Source organism: Syzygium oleosum, unplaced genomic scaffold (assembly GCF_021117445.2).
Source record: "Syzygium oleosum isolate NSW1041296 unplaced genomic scaffold, Sole_v2.1 Sole_v2.64, whole genome shotgun sequence".
Classification (NCBI taxonomy): Eukaryota; Viridiplantae; Streptophyta; class Magnoliopsida; order Myrtales; family Myrtaceae; genus Syzygium; species Syzygium oleosum.
Genome location: NW_026607548.1, coordinates 405,956 through 420,336, shown reverse-complemented (window position 1 = coordinate 420,336; position 14,381 = coordinate 405,956). Strand labels below are relative to the sequence as shown.

Here is a 14,381-nt window from a genome sequence, read left to right as displayed (position 1 = left end):
CCAATTTCTCACTACAGATGATTACTTTGATTATGCTGACATTGACATGGAAACTTATCTCTTCGAAGGGACGCGATATTCGTTCTCTCTAGTATCAATCTCGTTGCATCACCGATTTCGTAATAGATTTTTTGGCAAAAGGACACCAGAAATGTCATAACTTGTGTATGGAGATCACTTTGGTGCCATAACTTTTTTTCGGATCACTTTGGTGCCAAGTCGGAGGAAAATAGATCACTTTAGGGCCCGTTTGGTAACGTGCCAAATAGTGAAAATTTCTGTTCTTTTGTTCCCAGAAATAGTTTGGGAACAGAAATGCGTTTGGTAAACTTTTTGTTCCTAGGCACATTTTTGCAAAAATTTGTGCCGAGAAACAGTTTTGGAAGAGAAACAAGAAGTAAAAAAAAGTTGCTTTTTGCTTCTCGGCACAATTTTGAGAATCAGTTTTTTTTCTTTTTTTTCTTTTTTTTCTTTTCTTATTTTTGTGTTGTTCTTCCCCGGCTGGGCCGGGCCGGCGACCGGCCACAGCCCAGGGCCGGCGAGGGCGTCACGGCCCTCGCCGGCCGCCGGGCTATGGCCGGTTGCCGGTCGCCGGCGGCCGGCCATGGCCAAAGAAGAAAATGGGTAAAAAGAAAAAAAAAATTAAACAATTCAAAATATTATTAAAATATTATTTGGGAACAGAAATTTTGTGTAGTTATCAAACGCATTTATGTTCTTTTCTACTCTAGCAATAGAAATTTTGGACAGTTTATCAAACGTCTTAAAATACTCAGAAATTATTTTCGGGCATAGAATAAAAAAAAATCATTTCTGTTCAGAAATAGTTCTCGGGCACAGAATGGTATTCATGCGCACCCTTAGTGACTCCGGCCAAAATGCTGACCTGGCATTTATATTTAAAAAAATGGTTTGACTTGTACACGTAGAAATTAGGTGGCTTTTTTTCGATTTTTTTAATTTTTTGATTAAAAAAAAAAAAACGTTGCAGCAGCGGCGAGGGAGACCTCGCCGCTGCTGCCGCTAACCCACCACCGCCCGGAAGGGCCGGCGGTGGTGGGCGGAGAATGGTCGGCGAGAGCCGGATCCGGCGAGGCAAGACCTCGCCGGATCCGGCCCTCGCTGGGTCTCGGCGAGGGTCGCCGGGCCCCGGCCAGGGGCCGGCGACCCTCGCCGACCACTCCGTCCACCACCGCCAGCCCTTCCCGGCGGTGGTGGGTTGGCGGCAGTAGCGGCGAGGGCTCCCTCGCCACTGCTGCAACGTTTTTTTTTTTTTTTTTCTATATAATTTTAAAAAAAATTTCTAAAAAAAGTACACGTCAGTGGGTTAAACGACGTCGTTTTTGGTTTTTAATGCTGACTGCACCTCTCCGGCGAGCCATGTCAGCGCCACATTAAATTTCCGGCGAGCCACGTCAGCATTGACACTAAAATGATCGTTTTTCAAAAAAATTGGCACCAAAGTGTTTCGAAAAAAAGTTATGGCACCAAAGTGATCTCCGTACACAAGTTGTGACACTTCTGGTGTCCTTTTGCCGAGATTTTTTGTTGTTCACGTAGCACAACAATCTTTATCTATTGAAGTTCATATTTACTTGTTAAGATTTGTAAATTCTCCTTATCTTTCCAGAAACAACGAAAACTCCATGCAATATATTTGAGTGGTAAGAACATCATAATTTGGAGCATCTGAAAAGACATCATGAACGACTATTTTTATCATAAGATGGGTCAAACAAAGAAGAGGGCAAGTCAATAGGGACAAAGACATCTTTCTCTCACTTACTTTTTTATACTAAATCGCCCCGAAGAAACCATATCAGACCGATTCAGTAATGTGTTATAATCAGTAATCGCTGGTGAATTATTAATATCAAGGTAAATACAATAGAAGGGGAAATATTTACAGACAAAACAGGGAAGGACACTGATGAACGAGAATAAACCTAATCCTCCCGAAACCTAATATAATTTATAAACTACGGGACGAGTATTTAGGAAAATAGTTTAAATCCTCTTATTATTCGACGTCGGTCCTAATAATAAGTGAGTTCAGGAAAAAGAGCGCTTTCCTTGCACACCTCCGAGTCCGTGAGACGAGGACTGGGAGAAGGAACAAAACTCAGGAAGGTACTCCTTGGAGGCACAGGGCTCGGACGAGGTGTGCTCATGGTTTCTCCCCCGACACTAGCCCCGCACGCCCTCTCTTCTGCTTTCTCATTCTCTACTTCGGCTACAGCAATCCTGTTCTGGTATCTGGAAACCGCAGCTTCTAAGTACTCAATCCGGCAATCCGCCTCGTCCATTTTCTCTCGCATAAGAGCCAATTCCTTCTTTGTCCTAGCATGCCTATCCTCACTTATCCTGAGCATATCCATCAGACGATGCTCCGACATGTTGGCCATCGACACCTTGGCCTCCAGCTCCTCCACCTGCTTACACAGCATGATGGCGGTGTCTTCCATCTCCTTGAGGCGGTTGGCCTGTTCTCCAGCACGAAGGTCGTAACGCCTCTTGAGCTCACCAATGCCATTGATGCCCTATCAATGCAAAGACCGGAAGTTGGACATAACGGTCAGGAGTGTGCACGGATGATGTCAAGTACAACAAGCATAAAAATAAGGTTCACTCACTGAAATGAGGTGGTGGACGGCAGAGTCATAAAGCTGATCTTGCCCTCCCAGTCCCTCCTCCTCCATAAGTTTCATGTCCTTGAAAAGGCAAGCTCCCCCAGAAATGCTTGACTGTGCCGGCATGTCTGCAAGACTCTTGGTCCAAAAAGTGTGCGAAGACAATGGAGCAAACGGGAACGAAAGTTCAGGCGCCCAATCAGGAGCAGCTTGCATCTGATCTGACGTTCCTTGAGATGGATGTGAGACTCGGGAGGATGAAGGTCGAGCCTCGGAAGCAAGAGGGAGAGACAGAGGAGGACGAGGTTGAGAAAGAGGTGATGCTTCTACTTGAGATATGTAAGAATCGGCTTGTCCTGGTGGTGAGTGGTCTTCTTGCTGCTTCTGCGACTGTTCTTGTTGCTCTTCACATATCCGTATCCCTGAAGATCTCTTCGCTTTCAGGTCGGTGTCCTCAATGAGTATTAGCTCGGTGATTCTGTCTGCACATATTTAAAAAGAAACGGATTAAAATGACAAGGAAAAAAAAATTAACAGAGCGAGAATCAAGAATTATATAGCATGTCCAAAAGCCTCCTTTTGCCAGCACAATGCTGATTTAAGCTACTGATAACCTTAACAAAAGGGTTTCCAAAAGTAAAAAATGAATACATGGAATTCCTATCCGTACTTAAAAAATGAATAACTTAACATGTCCGTATCCCTGAACAAAAGGAATACCTGGAGCGGGAGATTCATTAATCGAGATTCAGAAGTGTAATTTTCACCTCGACCATCAATAGGTTTGGCCAGGGCATTTATAACACAACCCAAATAAGCCTCACTCACCGGTATCTAAGCAATTCTTCCTGTTGCTTTTACAGAACTTCCCTCTTGTATCATCATACCGTCACCCATTAATACAACACCAACATTATATGATTCCAAATTCAGAGCAATCCCTATTGTACCCTCTTCAAGTTCTACTAATTCACCCGCCATTACTTCATCAAGACCATAAATACGAGCAATGCCGTCACCTGCTTGCAGTACGGTACCGGTGTTTACAATCTTTACTTCTCTATTATATTGCTCAATACGTTCACGGATATTATTACTAATCTCGTCAGCTCTAATGGTTACCGTGAATATTTCTTAATTCTTTTTTGTACGAAAAAAAAATAATGCCTACAGTAGAATGACTAATCATTTGTTTCTTTCGTCGCCCCAAACATGACAACATTAGCACTCATAGTACATAAATGTAACTCGTTGTTCAAACAACTATTCAGAGTTCCTAGAGCTCCTTGTAAGGCTTTGTTGGAAAACCCGGTGTGGAAATGAGTTATCAAAGAGTAATGCAAGCATCCAGTGCAGAAGCACCCCACGGATAGGGATTAGGGGATGTAAGCCTCAGTGATCCATCGAAGTATTTTTTTTCTCTCTTTTTACAAGAATCATTTAACTTTCTGAACTGAATCAGAAGCATTCAATCCAATTACTCGGAGGAAGCATACCTTAACAAGACTAATGGTCGAATACTTGGCCCTCTTGATCCGTACGTGAAAACGTTTTCGATTTAACGAGAGTGAATTTCATGTTCAACGAAAAAGTCACTTTCAGGGCGCACCAGTTCCTCCAAAGATTTCAATACAAAAAATTTACATCCTTATTCTCTACACGTATTAAGGTGCGTGTTTTTGGATGCACGCACCTGTTGTAGGGAAGGCATCATTTCGTGCGGTCAGAATGGCCACGCTTACAATGTATATGACGCAAATCTTCCGGAGTTCGAACACCACCTCAACTGGATTCATATGGCCAACGAGCGTGAACATCCCTTCTTTATCGTCAAAGCAACTAGTATCTACACCTGCATTATATACAGGACAGGCAAAAAGGAACAATCGGAAGAGAGCGTTAAATTGGAAAAGGTTCTGCCTCTCTAAAATGTACCGGAAAATCGGCGCACCGAGTTTGACCCTGGCAACCAAGACAGAAGAAAGAAGGCCGTACCTAGGTGCGATAGTGATAGAACTCTCATGGCTCTCCTTTTGATTTTCTCGCTGGGGCGAGACTTCACCTTCAATTTCAGCTCCAGCATTAATTTCTACCGAATTAGGCATACTCCACCTTTGTTAACCCAGAAAAAAAGAAGCTCGCAAAAAGATCAGCCTATTTCTAACAGCTAAGACAAATGTTCGGACTGAATCCAGAGAGCATGTATGCAAATTCCTACTTAATAATTTCGAACCGCTTCGTCGCCAGTAGAAATGTCATTATTTCCATCGAGTTTTTCCCAAGAAAAGATCCAGCTTGTTCAGCTCGTGCTCACAGAAAGGAAGGACTCACCTTCGCTCCACTCTCGGTGTATGAATCGGTGTTGGCCGACCAGGAACGCATCGCGAACACCATCCTCGGGAAAACTGGCAGAAACCTATCTGGATCGCTTCCGAAATTGAAGGGAATTTAGGACCCGCGGCGACGACAGCATAGCATCTATATGCGAGTTTCAGATTGCGGGGTACGCGCTCGGGTTCTTATATATGAAAAGGGAGGGAAACTCGGGGGAAACTTCCCTGTTCAATGAGAGGAAAAAGAAAGAAAAGAAAAGATACACAAGAACCTTGCTTTTTCGAAGAAAGTGTGGAAGTTTCTTTTTAGGTGGGGTGAAGAATGTGTGGAAGTTGACAAACGAGCAGAGTTACTCCTTAAACAATCTAGGCATGTGCCCCTGCATTCTCAAACTTTTGTCGGGACAAAACCAAAAAACCTTATTAAATCAAGGGGAAATGATATGAATGTACTCTGGACCGTCAAAACGGATGGGTCGAGTCGAAAATGATTGGATCTAAATTGATCAATTTTCACGTAATACAAATTTAGTGACTTATACCCGACCCGACACATATTACTAAAACATTTTTATATTTAACCAAATTTAGGAAAATTTATACCTAAACTGATGTGAGAGCCTTGAGAGAGTGAAGCGAGATTGAGTGAAGACAAGAAAGAGTAAAAGAGAGTCATAGATATGGGTTAGGTTTAGGAAAGCTGTAAACCCATTAACACATATTGTTTTGGACTTTACAATTCTAAACTCATTTTTGACCCATTTACTGAATATAATTAACCCATATAACAACACAGCCCATTAAATATAGGTTAAGAATTGGGTCTATAACCCAATATCGACAAGTTTAATATTTTCTAAACTCTGATCCAATGTATATTGTCACTTCTAAACTTTTAATTTATTCAATATGGTCCTTGAACTTTGATCCACTATTTAACGTTGTGAGATTTTTAAATATTTTCATATAATTCAGGAACTATATTGAACATTTACCAATAGTAAGGTTTCGTTCGTTGCGCGGAAAACAACTTTCAAGAAAACATTTTCTGGATTTTCCGGCGTTCGTTTCATGGAAAATAAATTAGTCGTGGAAAACATTTTCCCTCGATGGAAAAAAAAACACATTTAAAAGCGAGGGAAATTTTTTCCTCTTTTCAAAAAGAGGAAATCATTTTCCCTCCTCCTTCTTTCACCATTCATTTTAATTATTTTTATTTTTTAATTTTCTTTTTTTAATTCTAATTTTTAATTTACTTTTTATTATTATTATTTTTTAAAGAAAAGGAAGACACTCGATCGGTAAGATATGGGAAAAAAATTGGCTCAAGGTTTAGTTGTGGGCCTTTCTACAGATCAATTGAGGCCTGTATTGCGTTAACGAAGCTGAATTGATTGATCCAGCTCGAGCTAGGCCAACCAGAAGTTTTTGCAGTTCTCTGCTCGAATGAACTGGCTCATGGTTTCTTTTCTTTTTGCATGGGATTGAACAAGGTCTTGATCAAAGCGAATCTACTTATTACATCATAGAATCATTCTCATCTTTTAAATGTCTAGTTACGGTCTCCATTCTCTAACTTTCACTCGTTTTGAGTTACTTTTCAGTCGCCGATTAATATGATCATGACGTTGCGTTGCGATTTAATTCGAGCGAGCACGAAAATTTACGGGTATGAATGCATGTGCGATGTAAGTTTCGTAACTCTCGATTGAAGTTAATATGGGCCATAACACTGGTACACGTGACCCGAATTCAAAGACACTCCGATCTCTAATTATATCGGTTACATCACGGTACTGCTATTTAGCTCGCGCCCGTGCAAGAACTGTAGCAGGATTGGTTCGCTTCCCATTCTATGGGTTAATAAATCCTTCAATTGGCTCGTGATTTAGGTGTGGGCCTCTATGGATCAAATGAGGTCTGTACTTCGTTGATCAAGCTGAATTAATTGAGTGACCTCAAATGAGTTCTCTCAAATAAAATGGCTCGTGGTTCCTCCTCCTCCTCCTTCTTCTTCTTTTTCATGAAATGGAGATTAAAAAGAAGCTCCGACGAGGGACAAGACATCCTCGTTTTGGTCGATCCTTCTAATGCTATGTCGCAAAAAAGAAAAGAAAAAGAGGAAACTCAAGTTCCAGGATAGATTTCTCCATCTAGTCCTAAATAATATTTTCAGCAGCTGAGGAGTGTGGCTGTGGACTTCATAAGTGACCTTTTGATTTTTAAGAGAGAAGCCATATTCATTGTTTCCCCCCCCAGCCTCTTAGGGTACGTTTGGTAACTGGCCAACTAGTAACTGATTCTATTCTTTTATTCAAGGGAGCAAAAAAAGAAAAGAAATTCGTTTGGTAAATTTTTTGTTCCCGAGCACAAATTTGCACAAATTTATTCCCAGAATCAGTTTTGGAACAGAATCAAGAAGCAAAAAAAAGTTGCTTCTTGATTCGGGGAACAAGAATCATAAATAGAAAAGAATTTTTTTTTTCTTCTTCTTCTTTTTGGTTTTCTTCTTGGCCTATGGCCGGTCGCCGGCCACCGGCCACTGGCGACCGGCCACAGGCCAGGGCTGGCCAAGGCATCACGGCCCTCGCCCAAGCCACTAGCCGCCCTCGCCAGATCTGGCGAGTAGTTACATGCCCCCGGCCTATGGTTGGTCGCCGGCGCTGGCAACCTGGCCATGGGCCAAGGAAGGGGATAAAGAAGAAAAAAAAAGGATAAAAAAAAAGAAATAAATATTAAAAAATTCAAAAATATTATTAATAAAAAGAAATTTTGTGTAATTACCAAATGCATTTATTTACCAAATGCTTTCAAATGCTTAGAAATTATTTCCGAGAATGAAATTAAAAAGAATTATTTTTGAGCATAAATTATTTTCGGAACAAAATAATTACCAAACGCATCCTTAACATCGCCGATTTCCTAAGAAATTTTCAAGTGTTTTCTTAGCACAACAATAATTTTTCATTTGTCGTTTTAGAAAACGACGAAACTCCACGCAATTTATTTGGGTGTTAAGAACGTCGTGGTTTGGAGCATCTGAGAAGGCATCACGCGCGACAATTTTTTATCATTTTCATCGGCACAGAGCATAATCATAAGATGGGCCAAACAAAGAAGAGGGCAAGCCATTACGGACAGGTACATCTCTCTCTCTCACTTACGTTTATTAATACTAAATCGCCCTTAAGAAAAAAAGCCAGATCGAGATTAAGTATTGTGTCCACATCAGTAACCAAGCAATCGCCAATGTTATTATATATAATATCAAGGTAAAATACAATAAGAAGGGGAAATAATTACAGGCAGAGCCAGTCAATGGAAACTGGTGAACCAAAGCAAACCTAATCCTCTCCTATGAAAAGAAATGAAATACCCATAAATAAAACTATAGTAAATCTCTGGCCGCGTCGCAAAGAAAAGAATGAGAATGAGCTAAGCCCACCACCAAATCCATAGCCAAGTCTCCACCAAACGCTGTCGTCTCTTGACCTGGTTAAAAGGAATAATCTCTCTAGTACCCTGTGGGGAATTCGCACTCCCCGTATTCTGCAACACACAAGATTAGCAAAAACGATTTCAGCCACGGAAGAAGTCACGATCAAAATTGAATTTCTCTCGGATTAAGGACAAATCGCGACGTATTGTCTCGAAGGGATCTTAATTCCTAGGAATTTTAAATGATTTTGTACGATAAAATTAAAGACTGTCGGTTGGTCGAGCTTCGTGGGGAAGGAAAAAGTCAGAGAAGCTAGGGGAAATTAGTCCAACGAAGTGAAGAAAAAAATGCGGTTTCGTAGCAGTTGAACAAAAAGCACGGCCCCATTGTTGACGACGATCGACCATGAAATACTACATGCGGGTCCCCGATGTTGTCCCGATCATGCTGTCAAAGCTACAGTTAAGCAGCGACCCACATTGTGGAAGACGGAGAAATTGAAAAAATCAAGTAGAAAGCAACATCGATCATGAGATAGCCGCCGACAAAGCGTAGAATGTTGAAAACAAAAAATGTGTTTTCTCATGACGCCACTGTTGTCGGCCCGCTGTGGTTTTAGAACCATATATTTAGGGGAAAAAAATTCAATTTTCCACGTCACCGGAAATTCAATCTATAGGGGCATCACTTGATTTCATATAGGCAAAGACAAAACCCACCAGCGGTTTACTTATAGAATACCCTTTTCTACGAGAGGTGCATGACTCTGGCGAGTGAATGTAGGAGGCGTGCAAGTTTTGGTCCATGCACGACCCGCAATGTGGAAACGAGAAAAATCATGGGATTAGGTATGGAGGTGGACCTAATCATGCCATTCGAGTCTCGATTTAGTCCACTTTGACAAAATTGGAGAAACTCTATTGGCAAGACCGATTGTCAGAAATTGACCCTTTACCAATTTACTCAAAGCATGCTCCAATCCAACGAGCGCAAAACTGTGCGGGAATTCAAAGAAATGATAATCAATTGAATTTAACGATGTCGTCATTTCTTGCCGTAGTGGCGTGGCAGTGTGGCATGGCATGTGATCGGAAGTTTTAGAGGTGATAAGGTGGTGGTGGTGGTACTCACTGGGCGGTTGTGTCACCACGTTGGCTGCGCCGCCGAAGTAGCACGTCCCCATCCCACGATCCTGCTTCTGGTAGTAGCTGTTGAACGCATACGAAGCGTGGGCCTCCAGCGTGTCCGGGTCGTAGCAAGCGGAGCCCGGCTGGATGGGCCGGCAGTCGGCGCCGCCCTCCCCGCAGGCGTAGTCCAGCGCCGCCTGCAGCTTCGCCGCCCCGGCTCTCCCGTTGGCCACGCACCACGTCTGCCCCGTGGGGGCGGGGGAGGCCGTCTGGACCTGGGCCTCGCTCGCGTTGATGGCGCCGCTCGCGAGCTGCTCCACCGTGAGCGGTATGCTGTAGACCTTCTGCTCGTCCGGGTAGAACAGCCCGTAGTTCCTCTCCGACGTGGGACCCGGTTTCTGGTTCTCGTTGAAGAGAGCGAACAAGTACACGTCCACGGTGTTGTTCGGCCTCAGCGGCGTTCCGTTCCCGGTCAGGACCCGCTTCACCAGGTTCCCGTTGTATGCCGCGGCATTCTCCGCGCCCGCGCCGACTTCGTTGGCATCGCCCTTCGAGGGCCAGCCGGTCTCCGTCACGACCAGCTTGACATCGTTGTATTGGAGAGCCGACATGGCGGCATAGACGGCGTCGACTTGGGCGTCGAAGAGGCTGGAGTACTTCAATCCGTTACCGGAATCCACGACGCCCGGATTCTGCTTGAACAGCGCGTAATCCAGGGAGATCTGATCCGAATTGGCCGTGTAAGCGAAAAACGGGTAGACATTAACCATGAGGTACGACCCGGTCTTGCGAAGGAAATCCAACATGGGCTTGATCGCGGGCCCGACAAGATCCGGCTTGAACGACCCGGCGGAAGTCGGGTAGGAAGTCTGGAGCGAGCTCAACGCGATGGGAGAAGACACGGATATGTCGGAAAGGTTGTATTTGACGAGGGACGCGTAGACGTTGTTCATGGCGGGTACGAGGAAATTAGTGGTGTTGTTGGGGTCGGCGAAGACCTCGTTGCCGACGGCGATGGCGACGATCTTGGTGGAGGGGTAGTACTTGGAGATGCTGGACTGGACCCACGAGTCGGTGAACGACTGGGCCGAGGCGGCGGAGGAGAGCTGCTCGTTGGGGAGGGCGACGACGACGCTTATGCCGGAACCGGCGAGGGCCGTGAGGGCGCCGTCGTAGGCGTCGTAGAGCTTGACCCGGGTGATGCCCTGCGATTTCAGGAGCTCCACCACTTTCACCGGCGGCGGGAGGTCGTTGGCTACGCGACCCCAGTTCAGTCCGATCGAGCCCGACTCTGTAATAAACGCGACAAACATAGATAATTAAAACTGGGAACGGAGGAAACAGAATTAGGCGGCAATGTAACAGATGACAGAATTGGCTTCCGAAAATTCAGATATGCTCGCGCACTCTGAATCTTTGATGTAAAATGTTGTCGAGGTTTACACCCGAATATTGTAAACGGAGGACACGGCCATTGTGCCAAACATAACATGTCGTTCTTTTGGAAGTAAGGGCGTGGAGGCACACGCCAAAAAACCTGAGGATCGATCGATGTCAAGAAAGCTACGGACTTTCCTTTTATTATGAGCCCAGAATCCATTAAAAATGGAACACAAAAGGAGTTTTGTTCAATTCATGCCCTAGTTCAAAGTAAAAAAAAAAAACAGATGAAAGGAGGCTTTCGTCAAATTGGAAAAGCGAGGGAGGGGTTACCTGCAAGAGCAAAGATGGACAGGAGGAGGAGGAAGCAAGAGAATGCAGGACTCGCCATGCTCTGTTTAGAAAGGTAGAGGCAGAGCATGAGCTTGTAGAGAGAGAGAGAGAGAGAGGAGAGTTCAGAGGGATGAATGCATGGAGTTGGATTTATAGAGGGCACGAGGGGATGATGATGATGATGAAGAAGGGGAAGAAGAAGAAGAGCGGGAGTGGGCAAGGAAGTGGGGAACGAGGGGTTCTCAACAGCCGCACACGTTTCTGAATTTCATGGGGATCTCCGGATGACCCCCCACGCGTGCGCGGTTTTGTTGGGCGTCCCCTGCTATTAGCATCAGCATCCTTCGGCTAACTTATTACTTCGATTGCCATAACCAAAGTGGCTTCTTTTTTTTTTTTTTTCCTTTTTTTCGCGAGCTCAAGAGTTGGATTCGCGTTACGATCAACGCGTGCCAAGTTGCCTAGATGGGACCGCTAATATTTCGGTGGGACTTCAATTACGAGTTCACCAACCTCGAACCTTCAAGGTGATTTGCCGCCCAGATGGAGTCGCTAGAGAATCGACGTATTGCTTAGATTATGTGAATTTGTTAGCGTGGCCAAACACAACCGCGCCACTAAAATGTCACATCACATTGGCTAGCATTTTTCTCCGGAAATCATTGCACTATACTCGAACAATTATACCCAAAGGAACGACGCGTCAAAGATTAACGAGTCTCGCATCGAGCGGGAACTGTAACTTCATCGACCACACGACGAATAGTCCCCGAACAGGGACAGACTATACTCTCAGGCGGTGAAAGACATTTAACCCTAACTTTTTGGTGGAGTGTGAAGGGACGACAGCAACGTAAAATGCGAACGTTGGGAGACTTGATGTGTCATGATTGAGAGGGGGCCATTGGAGCAGTTTCAGTACTCGGGCTCGGGTCACCGGTGTTTTGTTTTTTTTTTTTTTTTTTGGGGGGGTGCAGGGTTGGCTGGACTCCAGGCCAATAATGTCTAGGATTTCAATGGGCAACAGCTGACTATCCGTTACCTTTGTTTTCTTCTTAGGAGGTTTTGATTGATTGCTTCCTTGACCGCCTTAAATTCTCTTTATTCTCTCTGCAATCCATGACTTTTAGCCCGGTAAAAATGCTTGGTAGTTAGCCGCTCCACCAATTTCCTTGTCATTAATCCGTTTCTCTAGTTCTTGTCTCCGACCTTCGCAATACCCAATTGCCACATCGTGAAGTAATCATCGACGCACCAGATAGGGATAATGTGGAGTGGCTACATGGACTTGCGTCATCAAAGCGGGAGTAGATGCTTGTGAAACCAATAGCCGCTGGAAGCGGACTTTTTGAGGATGTAAGGATAAAGAGGGCTTTTGATATATTGTCACTGTCGGCAAGTAGGAATCAAAGCGTGCTGTCGTGTCTTGGAGCCCTTTGTAGCTAGCATGCATCGTCTGCTTTTTCTATTATAGATTTGTTCAGCTCATTGAGATTAAGGCTGCGAATGATAACCATTCTGTTTCTCTATTTCTGTTCCAGAAATATGTTTGGAGCAGAAATCCGTTTGGTAATGCAATTTTAATTTCTATTTCTGGAACAAAATTTGTTCCAGAAATAGATTATTTTTTGCTTCTCTATTTCTAGAACAGAAATGAGAAGTTAAAATTCTTCTCATTGCTCGCTCTCGCTACTAGTCGATCGCCCATCCGCCACCCACTTGCTGGCGACCGCCGCCCGCCGCCACCCGCCGATGGCCGCCGCCCACCTCCCAACGCCGCCCACCGTCCACCGGCCACCGTCTCCCGCTGCGGATCGCCCTCCTCCCGCCGCCCCCCGAATCCCCCTGCCGCTTGTCTCCCACCGCCGGCCATCGTCTCCCGTCACCTGCATCCCACCGCCGGCCACCGTGGAGTGCCACCCGCTGGCCACCGTGGACCGTCACTCGCCGTCCACCCGCCACCGTCTCCTGCCGCCGGCCTCCCTCCTCTCGCCGCCGCCTGCCTTCGGCCGCCGCCCACCTTCCACCACCGGCTACCGTGGGCCACCGGCCGCCATCCAACTGGCCACCGCTCCCGCCTCTGGTTGCCCTCCTCCAGCCATTGCCCACCGCCGGCCACTGTGGGCCGCCGCCCGCCAACCACCGGCCACTGTCTCCTGCCGCCGGCAGCCCTCCTCCCGCCGCCGCCTCCCCTCGCCGTCCACCGCCCGCCGTCCACTCACCGGCCACTTGATAGGAAGAAATTTTGTGCCGTTATCAAATAAATTTCTATTTCTGGAACAAAAATTTTGTGTCGTTATCAAACGTGTTTTCTAAAATAGAATAATTATCATTCGCAGCCTAAACGTCTCCGTTTCACATTCTCGATCCGTTTCACATTCTCGATTGGAGGGGAGGCCCTGGGCTTCAAGAAATAGCCCTGATTGGCTTCCAACAGGAAGGCGAGCATTAATAAGATTGCACGTCTGAAGTTCATCAGTAATCTATCACAAGATGATTGTTGACCGAATCATATACAACAGTAAACGAAATAGGCTTTGGAGATCTCAAGTTGCTTTCTTCTTCCATTTGATTACGAGTTTATCGAACGTTTAACCTCGGAAAGCAAGATTGGTAGAGGGAGTTGAATATTTCCGTCCGACCTGCCCACTGTGATGGCGATTGGCGGCAGAGGATGAAGCTGGTGAGTGTCGTTGGGAAAAGTTCCAAGAACTCAGTGGACCAAACCTAATCCGAAAGAGGGTTGGTCCAACTTCACGTTGACTGCTTCCCCAATGCGAGGTCGTGGCAAGGCACGATCTAGGGATTAGGGTTTTCTTGCACCAACTCGTAAAATTTAACAAGAAAAGAGAATGTTTTGGTGTAATTGTTAGGTGGTAGTTCGGGGGAGAAAGCAGGTACGCAATTGCAACTGGTAACAAGTCGAACAAAACAAGAAATGCAACTGGTAACAAGCCAAACAAAACTGAAAATGCAACTGGTAACATTTAAGTATGGTATAGAAGACTTGCATGTCATATAACGTAAGAAAGTACCACTTGATCCACATTTAAGTATGGTGAGCATGCGTTCAAGACTCGGTCCTATATACCCTCTCCTGCGGTAGTCAGCGTTCTCTTCGTGCTGCTCATACCTCTTC

General features: G+C 45.2%; 2 protein-coding genes across 2 annotated transcripts; both read right to left on the bottom strand.

Moving 5' to 3' along the window:
- Positions 1 to 1,838: 1,838 nt before the first annotated feature.
- Positions 1,839 to 5,190, bottom strand: LOC115668857 (uncharacterized). Its single transcript, XM_056307971.1, has 5 exons — positions 4,962 to 5,190; positions 4,626 to 4,719; positions 4,324 to 4,482; positions 2,634 to 3,112; positions 1,839 to 2,540 (listed from the first exon to the last, which is right to left on the bottom strand). The coding sequence occupies exons 1-5, from the start codon at positions 5,022 to 5,024 to the stop codon at positions 2,037 to 2,039; spliced, it is 1,299 nt and encodes a 432-aa protein (XP_056163946.1). The 5' UTR covers positions 5,025 to 5,190; the 3' UTR covers positions 1,839 to 2,036.
- Positions 5,191 to 8,195: 3,005 nt separating this feature from the next.
- LOC115667605 (glucan endo-1,3-beta-glucosidase 13) lies at positions 8,196 to 11,379 on the bottom strand. Its single transcript, XM_030589167.2, has 3 exons — positions 11,243 to 11,379; positions 9,534 to 10,820; positions 8,196 to 8,512 (listed from the first exon to the last, which is right to left on the bottom strand). The coding sequence occupies exons 1-3, from the start codon at positions 11,328 to 11,330 to the stop codon at positions 8,478 to 8,480; spliced, it is 1,410 nt and encodes a 469-aa protein (XP_030445027.1). The 5' UTR covers positions 11,331 to 11,379; the 3' UTR covers positions 8,196 to 8,477.
- Between the last annotated feature and the right edge of the window lie 3,002 nt (positions 11,380 to 14,381).

Excerpts from the sequence above, each read along its gene's own strand:
- LOC115668857 (XM_056307971.1), bottom strand. The coding sequence starts at position 5,024 with ATGGTGTTCGCGATGCGTTCCTGGTCGGCCAACACCGATTCATACACC. Across the intron at positions 4,483-4,625 it reads TCTATCACTATCGCACCTAG|GTGTAGATACTAGTTGCTTT; the intron begins GTACGGCCTTCT and ends TATATAATGCAG. Across the intron at positions 2,541-2,633 it reads CCGTCCACCACCTCATTTCA|GGCATCAATGGCATTGGTGA; the intron begins GTGAGTGAACCT and ends TTGCATTGATAG.
- LOC115667605 (XM_030589167.2), bottom strand. The coding sequence starts at position 11,330 with ATGCTCTGCCTCTACCTTTCTAAACAGAGCATGGCGAGTCCTGCATTC. Across the intron at positions 10,821-11,242 it reads GTCCATCTTTGCTCTTGCAG|AGTCGGGCTCGATCGGACTG; the intron begins GTAACCCCTCCC and ends CGTTTATTACAG. Across the intron at positions 8,513-9,533 it reads CGTGGTGACACAACCGCCCA|AATACGGGGAGTGCGAATTC; the intron begins GTGAGTACCACC and ends TGTGTGTTGCAG.